The 19,065-nt window shown below is 38.7% G+C and overlaps 2 protein-coding genes across 2 annotated transcripts; both read left to right on the plus strand.

The window, feature by feature from the left end:
• Nucleotides 1-3,418: 3,418 nt before the first annotated feature.
• On the plus strand, nucleotides 3,419-7,038 carry ABHD10 (abhydrolase domain containing 10; the record flags this gene model as incomplete). The annotated part of the gene is made up of 4 exons (XM_010083449.1): nucleotides 3,419-3,615; nucleotides 4,451-4,562; nucleotides 5,476-5,613; nucleotides 6,697-7,038. Coding segments are annotated over 4 exons (789 nt in total), but the record flags the coding sequence as incomplete, so codon positions are not given.
• Nucleotides 7,039-16,950: 9,912 nt separating this feature from the next.
• On the plus strand, nucleotides 16,951-18,376 carry TAGLN3 (transgelin 3; the record flags this gene model as incomplete). The annotated part of the gene is made up of 2 exons (XM_010083460.1): nucleotides 16,951-17,288; nucleotides 18,142-18,376. Coding segments are annotated over exons 1-2 (415 nt in total), but the record flags the coding sequence as incomplete, so codon positions are not given.
• Between the last annotated feature and the right edge of the window lie 689 nt (nucleotides 18,377-19,065).

A 19,065-nucleotide genomic window follows, 5' to 3' on the forward strand; every position in this document is an offset into this window, starting at 1 on the left:
GCAGAGCGCGGGGCGGGCAGCAGGAGGGGACCCCCCTCCTCCCGTTCAGCGCCGTGTCTTGATGGGGAGCGGCCGGGGCGCGTACGCAGCCGGGGAGGTGGGGCCGCTGAACTCGGCTCCACTCCGAGAGACGGGGCTTCTCGTAGGCTTTCCTGCCCTGCCCAGCCTGAAGGGGGTGGCTCGGGGTGTGTGCACAGGGGAGGGCAGGTGCTGCGCAAACCTGAGCCTGTCTGCCGAGCAGCTGCTTCCCGGGTACGTGTAGTTGGCTGTAAGCTCCTCCTGCTGCTGTTGCTGCTTTCTGGACAGCTGGAAATGAGAGGAAGTGGGCCAGTTTGCGTGCTTGGATGTCAAACTTGCTTACATGTGAGGCTGCACCGGGCACGTGGAAAGCTTTACTGGCATCTGCTGTTGAGTGACATTATCCTCTGCACAAACACATAGTTCCCTTTCTTACGCTTCCAGACTCAGTGCTTGTCTGACTTGTTGAGTTTATTAATTGCCTTAAATTTAACAGCCAACTGTTGTTTTTGATGTGGTAATGAACCTCATCTGAGGTAGTTCAATGTAGAAGTGAGTAAAACTTAACTGCCGCTAAGGGTGCACATTTTGTATCTGTGTAAAAAGGAATAGAGTGGAATTTGTTGGTGTTATTTCTGTTTGTTTAGAGTGATAGTATGATCAGAATAGCTGGTTATTGAGTGTGTAGTTAGGTGCTCTGAGACTAGGCTAAGCAGCAGTTCCTGCTGGCGAAACTGGTGGCTTTCTTACTCCTGTAGTTACTGGCAGGGGGAGAAGTGCCTGGATTACTGATAGGGACGTACACAAACCAAGAGCTGTAGAGTGGATGCATCTGATTAAATATACCTTTACTGTGGCAATTATTCCCCTTTATAATAATTGATGTATCAATAGGATAAAGAACTGTCCCATTGTTTCAGGAAAGATTTCATGGTTTTAATCTATAGTTCAAATGGTACAATCTCTGTTAGACTGTAGGGGAGTGCTGAATCATAGCTACATCCTGCATCTGTTATGCATACACATTTACTGATGCACATGCAAGTTTAAAACCAACCAACCAAAACCCCTAGAACTCCTTGAATATAATCTGTCTGATAGTGAGAAAACAGAACTCAAAGCTGCAGAACAGTTAACTGGTGTGATTCTGACATAGCCTGTTTTTGCAGTATTGTCATGGTTTAACCCCAGCCAGCACTAAGCACCACACAGCCACTCAGTCACTCTCTGCCCTCGCCGGTGGGATGGAGGAGAGAATCAGAAGAGTAAAAGTGAGAAAACTCTGGGGTTGAGATAACAACAGGTTTAATAAGAAAACCATGCGCACAAGCAAAGCAAAACAACGAATTCACTCACTACTTCCTATGGGCAGGCAGGTGTTCAGCCATCTCCAGGACAGCAGGGCTCCATCATGCATAATGGTTACTTGGGAGGACAAACACCATAACTCCAGAATGTCTCCACCTTCCTCCTTCTTTGCCCAGCCTTATATGCTGAGCATGGCGTCATATGGTCTGGAATATCCCTTTGTTCAGTTGGGATCAGCTGTCCCATCTGTGTCATCCCCCAGCTTCTTGTGCAGCCCCAGCCTCCTCACTGGTTGGGGGGTGTGAGAAGCAGAAAAGGCCTTGACTGTAAGTCCTGCTCAGCAGTAACTAAAACATCCCTGTGTTATCAGCTGTTTTCAGAACAAATCCAAAACACAGCCCCATACCAGCTACTGTGAAGAAAATACTTGTGCTGGTTTTGGCTGGGATAGAGTTAATTTATCTGGTTATACCAATAGGGAACCCTGATATATTATTTGGAGTTGCATAGTTTTTGTGCCCGACTATTGATTTACAGTATTGAAGAAAGAGTCATCTTCTAATCTAAGACCTGAGAGTATCAAAGTCTTAGAAGTCTCAACCAAGCTTTCAGTTTAACAAATTATCTTGCTGAGCGGGATAATAAAGTGGATTAAGTCTCCATAACACCTCTCTAGGAGCTACTTGCCCTCACATGCAGTAGATGTACAATTGACTGCTAAACTTAGATTAAAGACTGTAGTGGCTGTTGAGATTCAGCATAGTTATTAATTAGTTAGCATTTCCTTTGTTGTTAATATTTTTTTCCTTGTTTGAAACCAACTCAATTTTTTTGATGGCTGTTAGTATGGATAACAGAGCCCAACCTAGTGTTTTCTTTCCAAATGTGTCTGGTTTGTTATCTTGAACTAAACCAAAACAAAACAATTTTAAGTTTATGCAGATAGGAGGACTTCTCTCTCATGTAATATGTTGCAGATCACTTTGACAGAAGTTACACTAAATGATTTTTCATTTAAATATTTTCAAAATACTTAGGTTTGCAAAGTGCTATTTCATTATGGATATATGGAACAATCTGAGTACTGGAATAATGTAACCTCTCCAAAAAGAATACACCAAACCATGTAATGGAATATCTCTGCCTCTTTTGGAGATGGATAAGAAAATCATAGCTTTACAGTAGTCAACTCTTGTTTCTTTTTACAGGATATATTTAATATGTTGCTCTGTATTACAGAAAATGTATCTTTATTTTGGTTTTGTACCTTCTGTTCTTCCTATCTGAGAAAAAGACTGATGTTAAGATGCTGTAGTGTTAAAATGAGCCTTTTTTTCAGTGTTCCTGGCAATAAGCTTTAATTTAAGCAGAAATAGCTGCTAATGATATGATGAAAAAGGATAGATGTTATTTATTTCATTTGCTTTTAAACAGTGGTAATGTTCTTTTATGTTCATCTTGTTGAGGAAGTTAGTCACAAGATTCTTTCCCAGTTCCCACTTTTGAACTTCCCCATTGTACATCTTCTTTATAGATCTTGTGAATCTGGGGTTTTGATGCAGGTGTAGTTTTGTTCCTCAGTTTTAGTTTTCATCAAAACTTTGACACCTCATGTAGTTGTAAACTTAATCATTGCACTTTAGTCTCAAAACTATGCTTTTTGAAATTCAGTCTGGGAAAAACAAAAAGGAAAGAAAAATGAATATAAAAATAAATAAAAAATAAAATAAAACTAAGCAGGTGAAAAATCTTACCATTTCATGGGAAATGAGTAAATATATTCGAGATGGTCTAAAACATGAGGACAAATGAAGTACAGGAAATCTTAACATTTGGCTTCAGTCAACCACTTTGCTAATTGCCGAGTGAGCTCCTTAGGTGGTTGGCATTTAATGATTTGAGAATGAATCACAGTCAGCTTTCCCTTTCAGGTTGATCAATTATAATTAGTCATTAAAGAATATAGGAGATACTGTTTTCTCTTGAGCCAAAGTATCTTTATTTTCACATAATATGCCCATATTCCCTGAATCCTAGTTTTATAAAATAATAGTATTTCTGTCAAGGTTATAATGATGATTGTACTAAATAGCTCTTTTTATTAGTTTGCAGGCTGAAATCATCAGTCAGCTTTCTCACTCGACCAGATCGACCAAAACTTGCTTATCATAAACTAAAAGGCAGGAATCCAGGGGTTATTTTCCTTCCAGGCTTTAATTCAAATATGAATGGTCAGAAAGCAACTGCCCTTGAAGATTTCTGCAACTCTCTAGGTCATGCCTACATCAGGTACATTCAGAGTGTTGTTCTTGCAAAAATGAAACTAGTATCACAGGTTGGAGGAAGGGCTTTTAACAAAAATATGTGAACTTTAGCATTTAGTTTGGAATGCATGCTGTGCTGTACACAAGCTAAGAAGTGTCTGTCTTCCATTTCAAATACAGGCTTTCTGTCTGTAGAGAGACTGAGGTAATTCAGGAGAATGTATTCTGAAAGTAGTTCAGAAAATTCTCTTGATAAATTTATGTAGTCTAGCCAATGTTATGTGTTGAATTAAGGCTATAGGCACAAAAATGAAAAAGAAAGAAAACCTTGGAAATTTTAGTTCTAGGACCTGGAGTTATGATTTCTGTATATTATCACCATAAGTGTGCTTTTTAACTGCTAAACCTTTAGAAGCTATCCAGTGCCTTCTGTGGGTGTAGAGGAACATGTTTGTGCTTGGAGATACTCTCCTTTGGTAGGCTGATTGAATGCTGAGTTTCATAGGTTTTTGTAGTTGGGAATAGTGTTTGAAAGAGGGTTTGTACATTTTAAAAATACATTTAAAATTGATGTATGTTGGGTTTTGGCTGTAAGCGAAATTCTTTGGGAAATATCCTGGTAAATTTGGGTATTGTTATATTAAATGGTAAGAGGACAGACACTGCATCACTTAATCGTATCTGTTGCATTTAAACTGCTTCTCCTGATTTCTGCTGCTAGTGATATGCAGGACCAAGTCAGAAAATATCCAATATGATGTCTTGTCCCCTGCTTAATTTGATTAAACAGTACCGTTTAGTTAGCTTCTGTGTTGCTGTAAACAGTACTATGAGTTTCATTTTGATGGTTACTTTTTCAGATTTGACTATACAGGATGTGGAAGTTCAGATGGTAACTTTAAGGAGTGTACAGTTGGGAAGTGGAGAAAAGATGTTCTGTCTATACTGGATGAACTTACAGATGGACCACAGGTTATACTTTATTTTTAAATATAGAATGTGTTTTGTCTTCAAGGTGGAACATTAATCAAAAATACGCCATAATAGCTTCTATTGAACAACTGACTCTGCTCACTTTCAAGCTTAATTATTTGAGAGGTCATATTTGTAGGAGCTCTTTTCCAAGCAGGTAGATCAAAAAATCATGGAAACATGGTTTGACAGGACCTCCTGGATGCCGTTTGTTAGAGCCTCCTGCTCAGAGGAGGGCTGTCATTCAGGGGAGTCTGAAGAAGCCTCATGGAGAAGGTTCCACCTCACAGGGGTCAGGAAACTGTTCCAGAGTGGCACAGCCCACTTCATGAAAAAGTGTAGCACTGTCCCAATGCTGATGCATGAATTAAAGGAACTACAGGAATGTTACTAGTTATGATACTGTATATGATAAAATAGCTTAAAAAAAGTCAGCAGAAGCAGCATTTGATTTTTTCAGTTACTTTAGAAATGACTGTGAGAAACTTGAAATCTCCTGCAACCTGGAAATACCTAGTATTGTGTTTAAAACAATTTTGTATTATGAATTGCTTTTTGTTGTCTCCTTTCACTGCGTTGAACCTTTACCGTGTACATTTATTTTAAGAAGGGAACATAAAGTATGCATGTGATACTGAATTATTTCAACTCTCATTTTGTTTACAGTGTTTCAGTCTCAGACAGCAATAACCAGCCATGTCAAACAAAAAGAATAATAAAATACCAGATCCTGTGGTGCTTACTCAGGCAAAATTTCCACTGGAGGTGACAGCAGTTCTGCCTGGGTAAGGACAGCAGGATTATGCCCAGGGTTTAAATAGTTAAACTAAATGGAAACTGATGCTTTGTGAAAGAAGAAAAAAGTTATTAGCTGTTTCCTGTAAAATAATATCTTATTTTCTCTCTTTTGCAGATTCTGGTGGGCTCCAGCTTGGGTGGATGGCTGATGCTTCATGCTGCAATAGCACGCCCAGATAAAGTAGCTGCTCTAGTTGGAGTAGCTGTAGCAGCAGACCATCTTGTAACAACTTTTAAGAAGCTTCCCATTGAGGTAAATGCTTATGGCTGGCTTTTGTGCAATCTGAAAAAAAATTATCAAGTGTTAAGATATTCTATTGAACAGTACTTTTCCTGCAAGGCTGGCAGTAATTTTTCTGTGTTTGTGGTGAAGGTAAGCTGAAAATTTACATTAATCTAAAAGTCTGCAAAATACTGTGCTTCTCGTATGAAGATAGCGTGAACACTCCCTAGAATGTGTTTGTATTATTGTTGTGGCATATAGGACGTGAAGTCAGATCCCTGCTGTTCAACAGTCCCATTAGATTTCAGTGTTGAATATCTTACATTTGCATTCAGATTAGATCCTGTGCTTTCAAGGATGGAGAAGTAGCTGCTAAAGTAATTGAGATGACATTGGATGAGATGGATCTGACAAAGGTTGTGTGTATAGAAATGGTATTCTTCAGATTAGTGCGTTTGTGAAGACGATGAGATTTAGGTGGCAGGAAGTCTGAGTTGCTTCCTTGATGGTGATAATGTCCAGTCTTCAAGAAGGTAAATTGGGTGTTATATTGTGACAAATAAATATGGCAATCAATAACCCATAATTCAGAATAATTAAAATATTTTCCTGAATTTATTTTTTTGTAAGACACTTCATAGTGTCAGAATTTCTACTTAAGACTAAGGTAAGATTCTGGAAATACAATATTTAGACACAGCTATTGTAGCAAAGACTGAAAAAAATCTGATCACTGGAAAATTCATTTTTTCATACTATTCTCCTTGTTTGAGGTTCAGTGAACTGACTGAAGCCAGAGGGACTTACTGTTTATTGTGACGATACAGCTTTTTCTTTCTGATACATTCTTGCAGAGAAACTTAATTTTGTTTGCAAATCCTAACTAGATTAATTTGGAGAGACATGCAGAGTAGCTTTTGTGAATGGCAGGAGTTTTGTCTTCTCAGATGCTGGAAGGCGAACAGGAGTATACCTTCTCTGCTAACAAAAAATGGACAAGGTGAAATTTTATGCCTGGGGAAGTTTTGCTGCATTTAGAACAAAAATAAGTTGAGGCACTCTAACAAACTCGTAACATCTGTCTTGTGTATTCTTTGCTCTCTTTTTTGATAGGCACAAAAAGAAATAGAAGAAAAAGGTGAATGGAAGTTTCCAACAAAGTATAATGAGGAAGGATATTACTCCTTGACATATGACTTTATCAGAGAAGCAGAAAATCACTGTGTGCTGAACAGTCCTATTCCTGTAACATGTCCCATACGACTTATTCACGGCATGAAGGATGGTGATGTCCCGTGGCAGATCTCTATGCAAGTTGCTGATCGTGTTTTGAGCAAAGATGTGGATGTTATCCTCCGCAAAATGGGCCAGCATCGGATGAGTGAGAAGGAAGATACAAAACTTCTTGTGAATACCGTTGATGATTTAATTGACAAGCTGTCAACACTAGCATAAGCTACAGAGTAGCCTCAATGCATGAACTCTGCACCTGACTTTTTTCCACGAGTAGCAGAAACACTGTTCGTAACAAGATGGAAAAATTTTTTTCCTGTGAGGGTGGTGACGTACTGGAACAGGTTGCCCAGGGATGCCCAGCTGTGAATGCCCCATCCCTGGAGGTGTTCAAGGCCAGGCTGCATGAGGCTTTGAGCAACCTGGGCTAGTGGAAGGTGTCCCTGCCCATGGCAGGGGGGTTGGAACTTGATGATCTCAGGTGCCTTCCAACCATAACTATTCTATGACTATCACAGTAGGAACTGAGCTTTATCTGCTGTTTCCTTACCTCTGTTCCATAAGTATAGCTATTTTTAATGCTGCATTTGCACAGACAGTCCAAAATGTGAAGGAGTGCTGCTTTTAAGTTCAGAACTTCTCCTTCACCACTTGAACCTTTTTTCACAAGCTTCCTACACTTTCGTACTGAAATGTTGGCTCATTTTCATGAATGGCCTGTACAGTAAAACTTCAGTTTCCCATGTCTTTGACACCTTTTCAGTATTGTCCTTTTCCTGTAACATTCTTGTGTCTGAAACTATCTGTGCAAGGCAAAATGCAACCTGTTTACTAAAATTATTGTTATTAGAAATAGTGACTAACATGAAGCATAATAAACAGATTTCAGATAAATTGCTATACTGTTGAAATTGAAAAGAGGAAGGCACATCCTGATGGTGTGCTTGGAGTAATACATAGGGAAGAAGTTCAAAAAATGCAGAGCCTCAAATTGCAGATATCTATCTGTGGTTATCAGCTGGGTTTGTGTCCTCTTCTCCAGGTTGTCTTTTTGTAATAGTTAATTTGTGGGTCTACTGTTAAGGGAACAATAAATAATCTTGGTGCAAACTGAAACTGGATCAATACAGTGACTCTTCTCTCTTCTGCTTCCATAGTAACTTCTAGGGAAGAGTAGAGCACCATAGGGCATCACTGCCTCTTTTTCATGACTTGGGAGCTGTAGATTACTAGGAACAGTCTCTTCCAGAGAAGGGAATTTGAGGTACATGATTGCAAGCCTGAAAACTTGTAAATGAAATTTGATAGTTGGATAGCTCTTGTAGTGTAGATCTTTAGAATTTAATAGTAAATGGATTTAGTTGCAAATGTGACTACTACCTGGTTTCTGTCCAAAAATATTGTGCCATTCATACACTTGGAAGAGAGAGAGGAACTTAAGTGAGAGTCTGGAATTGGTTCAGGCTGACCTTAATATGAAACATCAGTCAAAAGTATATAGTTGTTTCTGGCTTTACTATTTTAAATATTTAATATTAAAAGACTCGTGGGGGTGCAGTATCTCTAGAGGGTTTGTTGTTTTTAGTGGTAGCATTGTCAGAAGAATAGAATTATATTGCATAGAGCTTTGCTGAGGTAGTGGTTTTAATTAAAAAAAACCAACAACCAACCAACCAAACCCCAAACAAACAACTAAAAAACCAAAACCAAGAACACAGCAAAACACCCCTAAATTTCAGATTAGTTCCTGTGAAGTACAGTTTTATTTAGGCTTCAGTTCTGCAAAAACCAAGAAGCTATGATGTAAAAATTTGAATTCTGGTATGAGAATTAAAAAAAAATGGCTCTAGTTTAGTTGAAAGTCTAATTTAAATGTAACAATTCCCTAATTCAATTAATCTAGCTCAGGATACTTGTTTGAGGAATTATAACATTCCATGAAATCTTGTTTCCCAGTATTTCTGCTTTTGAAGGGAATAGACTTTTTTCTGTCTGTATGAATATGCTACTTTCTTAAGCTTTGAAAACTCTTGAATATGTATTTCACTTCTGAAAAAAGTAATTCTGATAATTTATGCAAATTCCTCAACTGCTTCCATTCCTGAAAGTTGAGCTGTGTTCGTATTTGTTTATTATTAAACAGTTGTCATCTTTGTATGCATTCATGTAACTTGCTTCTGATAAAACCTGAAAAATAGATTTTATGAGTTTTAAAGACATAGTCAAATCAAAATGAAGTTACTTCAAAACTTTCTGCTCTTAGCTTACATGTGACAATTTTTTAATCCACTTGTGTCACATCTCTTAGATTGCTTTGACACTTAATGGAAGAAAACACTGAAAAAAGTGGGCTGCAGTAATTCCAAAGTAATTAATTTTAATTAAGGCCCAAAGTTACCAATTGTGATAGAGGTACTTTTTGTTCACATGTATTAAAAAAGAATATTTCAGTAACTGAAAAGTTTCGAGCTATTTTTTTTTGAATTGGGAGTTATACCTACAGACATTCAGTTGAACTGTAATACTTCAGACAAGGGAAGGTCTTTGTATGCCTGCATGAACTGTAGCTGTGTATTTCTCTTGAAAGAACTACATTGTATTAATTCAAAGCTTCACCTTACCCTTTATTAAATAATTGATATTTCATGGATAAGGTCTTTTTGTTCCAATGCCTTAGAGCAAGGTAGCTGAAAAGCAGTGTGAAGGGGAGCAGTTTTGTGAGTAGTTTTCAGTTGGATTTTTTTTTCCTTTGTTTGGTGGTGTTTTGGTTTTTTTTTTCCCCCCATTGTTCTAACAACATTAGGTGGGAGAAGGCAGCATAATGGGGTTGACACAATTGTTGAGGGTACAAAACTTCAGTATCAGTTGCTCAAACCACAACATTACTGAAACTTAATCCTAGGGAGGTTGGTTGGTTGGGGTTTTTTTGCATGGCACTTGTTTTGGAGCTCTCTCTGTTTTTCTTCTCTGGTTGCTAAATGGAGAGTAGTGGTACCATTTATGTTACAGGTACACGCAAAGTTTGCTACATACAGAGTAAATGCAAAGGCAGAGATGATACTTTCTTCATAGAGACAGTATTCCAGATAATATTTTGAGATTCAGTGAATGCTAGTGCCTTTCTCCCTGTTCACTTACCATTTTTTAAATTGAGTCTCTATTCCTTAAATATGAAGAGGTGGTTTTGAGCTAAACCTCATGGAGACAGACTTTTTCCTCTATCTTTGCCACAGTAGTTCCATTGGTATTTTTGTTTGTAAGCATAGCATTTTCCTTGTGTTCATGCTGGAAATTACCAGCAGTTTGACTTGGCATGTTTAAATGTCTGAAAGAAGGGGGTAGATGATAACCAGGGACATTTATATCGTGTCTGTAGCTAGCTCTTGACCTATCAGGAAGTTTGGACGATCTTGAATAATGTGATATTCACATACGGTGTCATTCGGATTTGGCACTATAGTTTCGTCCCCTGAATTAATGCCTGTGGCATCTCTTTCGTCTTTGCCAGTAGATGCCTAGATAGTGAATTATTTTCAGTATTAGTCATGTTCAAAACCAAGTATTTCTTTCCTCTTTAGAAATACTGTATTAAGCTAGAGTATTACACATTTGGAAAGCATTGGATGGTGCAAATTTTTAAAATCTATTGTAATGGATTAATCTGTTTTTTCTGTTCTTATGGACTTCTGATTTGCTGCCAAATAGAAAGTGTGGTTTGTGAATATATAACATACATTTCCTCGACAATAAGCTGGATTTGCACCAAGTTATCAATGTCTTCTATGCTTTCAGGTTTACCAAGTCTGTCTTGTGCTGCCTGTGGGTGTTGGTTTTCTTTGAATACCTTAATCTAGATTTAATTATTTTCAGTAGCACTCTTAGCTTAAGTTGTTAGTGTTCTCATTGCTTTTCAGTTTTGGCAGGTCTGAAAATGACTTCTGGGTTCATCTGTCACCAAGTGTAATATGGACATGTTGGAGATGACACTTGTCACAGTACAAGGAAGTTCTGGACACAAACCAAGCAACTCAGCTGCTTATGTTGTTGATTTTGATCAAACAATAGTAGTTGAATTAGCACCTTGAGGTATTTACCTTACATGTAATGTTTAAACTACGTAACATTAATGCCTGCTGGGGAGTTAGTTAAAATCATTCAAGTTTCACGAATAAATAACAAGAAGCTTTTATAGCTGGGCAGGAAGCTTGATTAGCATGTAATATCACAGAAGCAGATAATGGTGTTCATTAAAAAGAAACAAAAGCATTACCAGGTGATCTCAGCTGTCTGTACTGTTTACCAACATTTTAGTTTCAGTTCTGCTACAAAATCAAATTACTTGAGACTTAACTTGTGAAAAAACCTGTTCTGTCTTCTAAAAAGGAACAAAATAGTGAGGCATGCTTTCCCGTGTTTGGGACTGAACTCTGCAATAGACCAGTATGTGTTGAAAGAGTCTCTAAAGCTCATTCAATTTGTTTCCTAATAAACAAGTGCTCTTGTTCTGTGTATATTGAGCTGTACTAATTCAGTTTTGTGTACATATATTTTTTTATCCTGTGAAGTATTCTTACTTGTGCTGTCTCTTCTCTTGTTTGGCTTTGTATTACACACTTCAGCTGTGTTTGGGGGGGGTGTTGAGTTAAATGATATTGTTTTATATAGTTTCAGTTTAGCGCACTTATTTTCTCTTGCATCAACAGTAAATGCAAACAAAGCAGTGTTCACAAAAAACCCTAGCTGGGTAGGCCTTAGAAGAACTGCCTCCTGCTGTTTCAGTTTTATGTTAATTTTGATTACGTGCTCTCTTGGACATGCTGTTATTCAATGAAGCTGAGAGATTTATGGTACCATACTTTTCATATCAAATTAAAATGTGCTTAGAGAGAAACTTTCAGACAGCTATGTGTCTGCAGCTGCTCAGATGTTTTAAATGCTGTAGTAGCACTGCAATACAGAGTTACATTTTCTGAACCAGTGCCTGGGTCAGAGTTGCTACCTTAGGTCTGAGCCTGTCATTTCTCCTTGGTCACTTTCACTTCCTCTGGGAGGGAAAAAAAAACCCAAGAAGTGGGAGGGAAAATTGTGTCCTGGGGAATAATGAGATGTGAACTTCCTTGGTTTTTAGGTTACTCAGCTGTGCTGTTATAGAGAGGCTTGCCTTACCCTTTCTTTTTTTCTTTTTTTTTTTTTTAAAAGTGGTAAAAAATTATGCTAAAGATAAAGGCTTCCCTCGAAATAGATGAGGGTTATATGTTTCACCTGTCTCTAAGATCAGAGATCTCTGCTTAGAGCTGATGTACAAATTCAGTCAAGATGTGTGAGAATGCAAAATTTCACTAAAGCTTGGTAAAAATTCAACAACTGTGTAAGGAACGCATTCAGAAATACCAAAAATCAGTGCGCACTCTCACCTTTCCGTCCTTGTTCTCAAGCCCAGCAGGGACAGGAAAGGCAGAGGGAACCCAGCTATTCTGTTTAATAGCAGGCAGCTTGCTCCATACATGGATTTAATGCCACTGTGCATGTTGCTTTTTTCCTGACAGGTGTTCTCTAGGGGAAGAGATTACTGTAACGGTTGGGAAGAAGAGGCAGAGATGAAGGACAAAAATACACTGCTCACAGATTTACGGCTTATAGGTCAGTTTATATAGCTCAGATTTACTTTGTGACAGTAGGAGCTCATCTCTTCAATATGAATTTTCCTAGAGCAGAAGAATGTTAGTTACAGCCTTGGCTGTGTTATGCATAAATCTAAGTTGCAAGACCTGTGGCAGTTCAGTTGCAGGCTTGACCTTGTATTTCTCTTTCAAGTCCTGCATATGTATATAATATGGTCCAACGCTTCTGTTCCATTAAAGAGAAATGGGCGTCCTCCATATGACGCAGTAATTGTAGCTTGTGATCTGCTCTCGAGTGAGGAATAGACATGTTCTCAGCCTGCCCATTTGCATATCTTCTTTTGTGTTTGCCAAGGAGCTTTGGCTAGCTCTTCATTTATATTTGGAATGAAAAGCATATGACAGCTGCTAAAACTTCCAGCCACTTGGTTCTGAAACTAAAATACAAATTTGAAATGTTTTTAGGCTAGCACGTGAAAGGTTGTGTTCTTTTTGGGCCTTCTGACCTGCACGGTCTTGTCCACTTGCCTCCCACGTGGCAACATGAGAAGGTCACTGCTGGCTGTCAGGGTGGAAGCAGGTGCTCGTATCTGTGGCAAAGGTATGCGGAACAGTAGCACATTTAAAGGTTGGAGTGATGTAAATGGCCTCCCCAGATTTGGTCCTGGAAAAGCAATCCGTCAAGGACATGGGCTGCCTGGGATCAGGTCTTGGCCCTATGAAAATCCACTCCTTCTGTATCAAATATGGTTTGCTGGCAGAAGGTGTACCAGGGTGTGCTAGTCCTTAGGAGAGTGATTCTTGAAGAAGTCCTTGAAAGAAAAGCTAAATCCCTATTCATAAGAAGTAGAATTTATTTAGTTAGGGGATTTTGTTTGTTTGTTTTCTTTCTAAATCTTCCTGTCTGTTTTGACCTATGTTTTAGTAAAATAAAGATGTTACTTCTTTTTTGTTCTTCTGGTAAATGTGTATTGCAATGCACAATTTTCAAACCAAGGTGGTTCTCAGAAGGTTGTCTCTGTTGTTGTTGGCAGCATTTGTTTATATATTTACAAAGATTTTTAAATTTGTAGGCTGATACTGTGATTATCTGAAAGCATAAAATGAGCCATAGCGCTTACAGCCATGAAATCCTACTTCAAGTATTCAAGCTTCATCAGGTTCCAATCTTGTGTTCCCAAGAAAAATAAAGAGGACAAAATCCACTGGAAGCAGCAGGTGAAGTGTTCTAATGGTAGTACCTTTGCTGCCTAAAACCTGCCCCTTTCTTCCACATCACATGTGTATCCATTAGGCTTTAATATGCCGGTGTCCAACAGGAAGAACTCAAGTTCCTTCAGTTCTTCTTTGCTTTGTAGCCACATGTCCTTGCCTTTTTTTTAACTTCTGCTTTTTGGTGGGCTAAACAGATACTGCTTCTGAAGTGGTTACTGTAAAGGCTCTAATTTTCAATCCTCTTTATTTCATTCTTTCACCATTTTTTCTGGAGAGTGATTGTCAGAACTGGATATGATACTCCCATTGCTGTTGCATCCCCCACTTTTTATTCAGCCAAGCCCTTCGGTCAGTGTCTTACCCAGCATCTGTGCCCACCTGCTTGTCTTCCATCACCCTCTGCATTTTTTTTAACATCTGCTGTTTCATAGGACAGAGTGCTACATTCCAAAAAAACGTTTTTCTGATGATGACTACACTTTGGCTGCAATGAGATACATTTTTGCCTGCTTCCAAGTAGACTACTGTCATGGAGTTTTCTTTATCTTTGTTGTTTACTTTATCTTTGTTGTTTACTTTATCTTTGTTGTTTACAGCTTACATGTGCTGGGATCTTCTTAGTAGTCTGGGCTTTTTTTGTGACTTCTAATAACATATGAAATAGTTCAGGCCTGGGAACATGTTCTTGTACAGACAGACTACAAATATACGCGATCATTAATGATTTTTCAGGTACAGGCGTATTATAGGATGCAGTAGTTAGCCAGCTTCAGTCTCTTTACCATGTCGTGTTGTTTCTCCCTAATGAACCTGCTGTGCTATAGCCAACTCTAACGTACTACAGAGCTTTTAGTAAATTGCATCAACACTATCGCTTTAAAAAAAAAAATTAATTCAATTGTTTTACCCAGGATTGGTGACACAGAGGCAGACTTATGATTTGATTACTCGTACTTGGAATTGGTGGGGGGCTGGCATTTTTCCAACCCTCTGCAGCTTTCCTGGTTTTCAAAGCCTTATTAAAAATTGATACTGATGGACAAGCTTGCTTTTCAGCTTTCATAGTATGGAACGGTCCCTTGAGAACAGGATGCATAGCCAACATCTGTGAAGGGGGAAAGCTCTGCTCTGCAGTTTAAGGAGAGTTAAATTACCAATCCCTGCCCCCAAGTTAGGAAACAGGGTCAGAGGCTGATGCAAAGGTGGCTTTCATGAAATCTCATTGCCAGTGAGCACTGAACACCCTGGTGTGACCAGAAACAGACAACCAACCCAGGTAGCTCCGTTCTAAATAGAAGATTGCAAAGAGATCTGAAAGTGCAAAATAAAGCTTCTTATTCTTTGTGGGGGCTGGCCAAAGAGTGCAAAGCCTGGCCCTTAACGGTCACTTGAATGGAAAGGACGTCAAGTTCGTGTATTGCTCTTTACTCTTGCAGCTGCAGTTTGCTCCTCCTCTGATCTCCAGCTTGGTTTGCAGTCTTGGTTCCTGTGCATTTGCTGTGCCTTCAACAGCATGTTCGCTGGGATGGAAAGCACTTAAGTGGTGGCCCTGTCACGTAGCATCTTCCGAGTTATATAATCAAATATTTCATAGGGTTTTAAAACTACCAGTGTAGAGAAGAGAAATCACTAAATGAAATGCCAGTTGAGGACGACAATGAATTAGGTCATCTATTAAATTTTTCATCTCTTGAGTCTGCTCAAGCCCAGCAGCATCTGAAGCAGTATAAATCAGAGAATTCATGCTCTTAAAAAGAGAAAGTAATGGATCAAGAGGCCATTATGAGATAGATAAACAAGGAGCTGTATTCCTTTCTCTTTTTACTTTTTTTTTTTTCTTTTTAAATGTGGCAGGAGGACTTTTGTTGGCAAAGCTGATTGTGAATCCACCTCGGGTTTATCAACCTCCTTTCATATCAAGTAGAACATGAATCATTTGCCAAAAGGGAATAATGTCATAGCAGGGCAGATAATACAGCATGGATGAAAGACATTTGACAAAGTCTGGTGCAACTCAGAGAGGAGCACAATGATTGTATTTAGTAAAGGACAAATCTGTACAAATGAGACCAGAAGAAAAGTCTCTTGTCTTAACTTTCCTTTTCTCCCCTCCCACCAGTGGTATAATCAAAATTTAAACTACTGTACATGGGCATAGCGCCCTTGCTATCCCTGGAGGTATGCTGACTCATACCAGCAGAAAATATCCTTGTGCTTTGCAGTAGGTTTGCTAGTTTTCGATGATTTCCCCTTGGTTTTAGTGGTTCAGGTTGTTTTCTCAGGACACTAGTATACTAATTGATAGCCTAATATATACTAATGATTGGGTGATAATAATATTCTGCTACCTGCCTTCTCTTACTTGACTTTTCATCCTATTGCCCCCTTGTTGCAACTTTTTATCAGCACTTGAAGAGGGAAGAAGAGAAATTATTTTTCACACTGTAAGCCTGTTAGCATCTTGATGCAGCCTGGAGAAAAAGGTTTTGCTTCTGCTTTGTGATTAAAAATAAACAAGATGTGAAGTAATTTCTGTTATCTTCATTTAACAGAGTGGAGTCTGGCGAAGTCCTTCGATTTGTATTTCTAACTATCTGGCACTGGGATGCTTGGTGCAGCGTAGGCTGATGCAGACTAGGTGGAATAAAACAGAGCCTGTAGGGTGAACAGCGCAAGGCTGAGGAAACGTGCTTGAAAACAGGCTGCAGATGGGTGAGATAAACAGGATCCCCAGGCTGTGACTGAGTAGGCAGGCCTCTTTAATGGCTCTTAGCAACGCCCCTGCTTTGACCCTCCTCATAAGTGAGGAAAATCAAATCAATACACTGTTCTTCAAACCACGATGCTGCAGCAGCAGGGCATTGTAGCAGCCTTCATCTCTTGAATTCATCAACGCTTTTCAGTTTGCTGATCTCTGGATATCCGTCCTTGCATCTCTGCTGGGGAAGACCCTGACTGCATCTTTAATCGGATTGCTTGAGCTCCCATGTACAATCTTCTTCTTATTAGCAAGTATTAGGTAGGCAATTTTAAAGTGCTTTTGGATTTGCAGGCAGCTTAACATTGATCTGAGAACTCTACTGCGTTCTTTGTAAACAGAGCAGAAGCCTCTCTTTAAAACCTACTCTGTTTTAAATCTTGCTTTTCTTCTTCTGTTTTTGTGGTTGGGCAGGGGGGATTTCTGGTTTTTCCTTCTTAAAAAAAAAAAATGTTGTAGCTGATCTGTGCTTTTGGAAAAGGATATTCCCTTGCTGATCCCTCCCCTGTTCTGCAGAACAGCTATAACTGCTGCCATACAGTTACTTTCAGTGTTGATGAACATCTGTTCAACTGTCTAACATACAGGGCAAGCTGCTCACTCTTTTATTCTTTAATTTTCTGGTGTGTATCAGAGCTGCAAAGCTGCAGATCAGAGTGGACTCTGCCCACTAAGTAAGTTCTGCTTTAGTTCCAGGGATGGCTAACAGAGGACCAAGCTATGGCTTAAGCCGAGAAGTTCAGGAAAAGATTGAACAGAAATATGACCCGGAATTAGAGTCTAGGCTGGTGAACTGGATTATTGTACAGTGTGGAGAACAGATAGAGCATCCTCCTCCTGGAAGGCAACATTTTCAGACCTGGTTGATGGATGGAACAGTAAGTGTTTTGTCCAATTATATACTTGCATGTGTTTATATGCGGTGTCCTTATTTTCTGTCTTAATCTGGCTAAATTGGTTAGAGCTCATGGCCAGTGCAAAAATATATATAGCATCTAATTTATTTCCTTTTGACAAGGAATCTTGATCTTGGAAGGTAATTATTCTACTGGTGCACTAGATTTAGCACAGTGATTATGATTTTTATGAGTCATACATGTTATATATGAGAGTGACTCATTCCTTCAGCAGCTTTTCTCATACAGTTAAATGATATCTGTTTTAAAATCAGATATATGCTTTTCTCTTTAAGAAATAATCAGTGTTGATGGGGAAGGGTGAAGAGATATAGAAAATGTGAAGGATTGGATTATGTCATAACTGTTTTCTTCTTAGGAATAATTGTGTAGCTAAAACATTGTATTCCATTGGTTTATTGAACAACAGGCAGATGCTGCTGTTTGCAGTGGGCTGTAAGAACACGCTAATCGTTGAATGTCTGCCAAAGTGACTTTAACAATATTTCAATTGACATTGCTTATTTTTTTTGGCTCGGGCATGTGGTTTCTTCTCTGTCAGATGTTATATAACCTTTACCAGTGATTGCTTTGTTGTTTCTAGCAGATTAGGATTTATTTGGTCAGGCTATTGCCATCAGTTAATGAAAGCTTTAGTGCATTTCTAATATGCTTTGATTATTATAAATTCACTTATTTCTTTTTAGTTGAAGAAATTATGTCTCTGACAGAAACTGGCCAGGTCAAAAACATTTTGCAGCATCATTTCATGTACAGAAATTGCCTTCTAGTTTGGTGACTGCTTTCTAATTTTGTTTCTGTATTTACCTCTCAGCTGTTATGCAAGTTAATAAACAGTTTACATCCAAAGGGAAATGAGCCCATTGCGAAGATCTCTGAATCAAAAATGGCTTTCAAGCAGATGGAACAAATTTCTCAATTCTTAAAAGCTGCTGAAATCTATGGAGTAAGAACAACAGATATTTTCCAGACAGTGGATTTATGGGAAGGTAAAAATAATAAACTGGAAGTCAGCTTGCAGTCTTCATTTTACTTTGCTTTGATGTGTTGTAATGATGCATTTTGTCTAAGACATATTCTCTAATGTAATTATCTTTTGTTTCTGTTTGCCTTACCTCATTACCATGTTCTTCCGGTGGTGCATTATCTCCTCTGAGGGATTTATATTACCCTGAGGGCATAACAGAGCCTTTCCAAGCTCATGTGTTATCCAAAACCCCATCATCCCGACAGAAACCCACAGACCTAATAAAACAAATGTTCTCTATGCTAATTATTTTCAAGTAAATAGCTTCTGATAGCAAATATGGAAAACTTTTATTTTCTGTTGATGAGCTTTTATTGCAGTTTTCAGATTATAAGCAAAGCTTAAATTAGAGCTATAAAATGCATTCCCAGGAGTATATATGCCTCTGTGGAGGTTATGAGGGCTCATTTATGACTAGTGAGAAGCAAAACTCACTACTAACACCATGTTAGGAGCATCTCTCTCTAAGGATACAGGCTTTTAGAGAGGTCACTATGGCAACAGAAAAGAAAAAATCATATTGCCCTTGTGGTTTTGCAGTAACTCAGGTGAAGGCTATCTCTGTCCCATGCTTGAAGTGGAAACTGTTCTAGTTCCTGAAGAGCTGAGTCATCTGTGCATTCGTACACCTGCTTTTGCCCACTTCTGTGGTGATGCATCCCTTCCTGGTGCTCTGAACAAATATACTGTATATCCTGCATCTCTCTGGAC

Source organism: Pterocles gutturalis, unplaced genomic scaffold (assembly GCF_000699245.1).
Source record: "Pterocles gutturalis isolate BGI_N339 unplaced genomic scaffold, ASM69924v1 scaffold31986, whole genome shotgun sequence".
Taxonomy (NCBI): Eukaryota; Metazoa; Chordata; class Aves; order Pterocliformes; family Pteroclidae; genus Pterocles; species Pterocles gutturalis.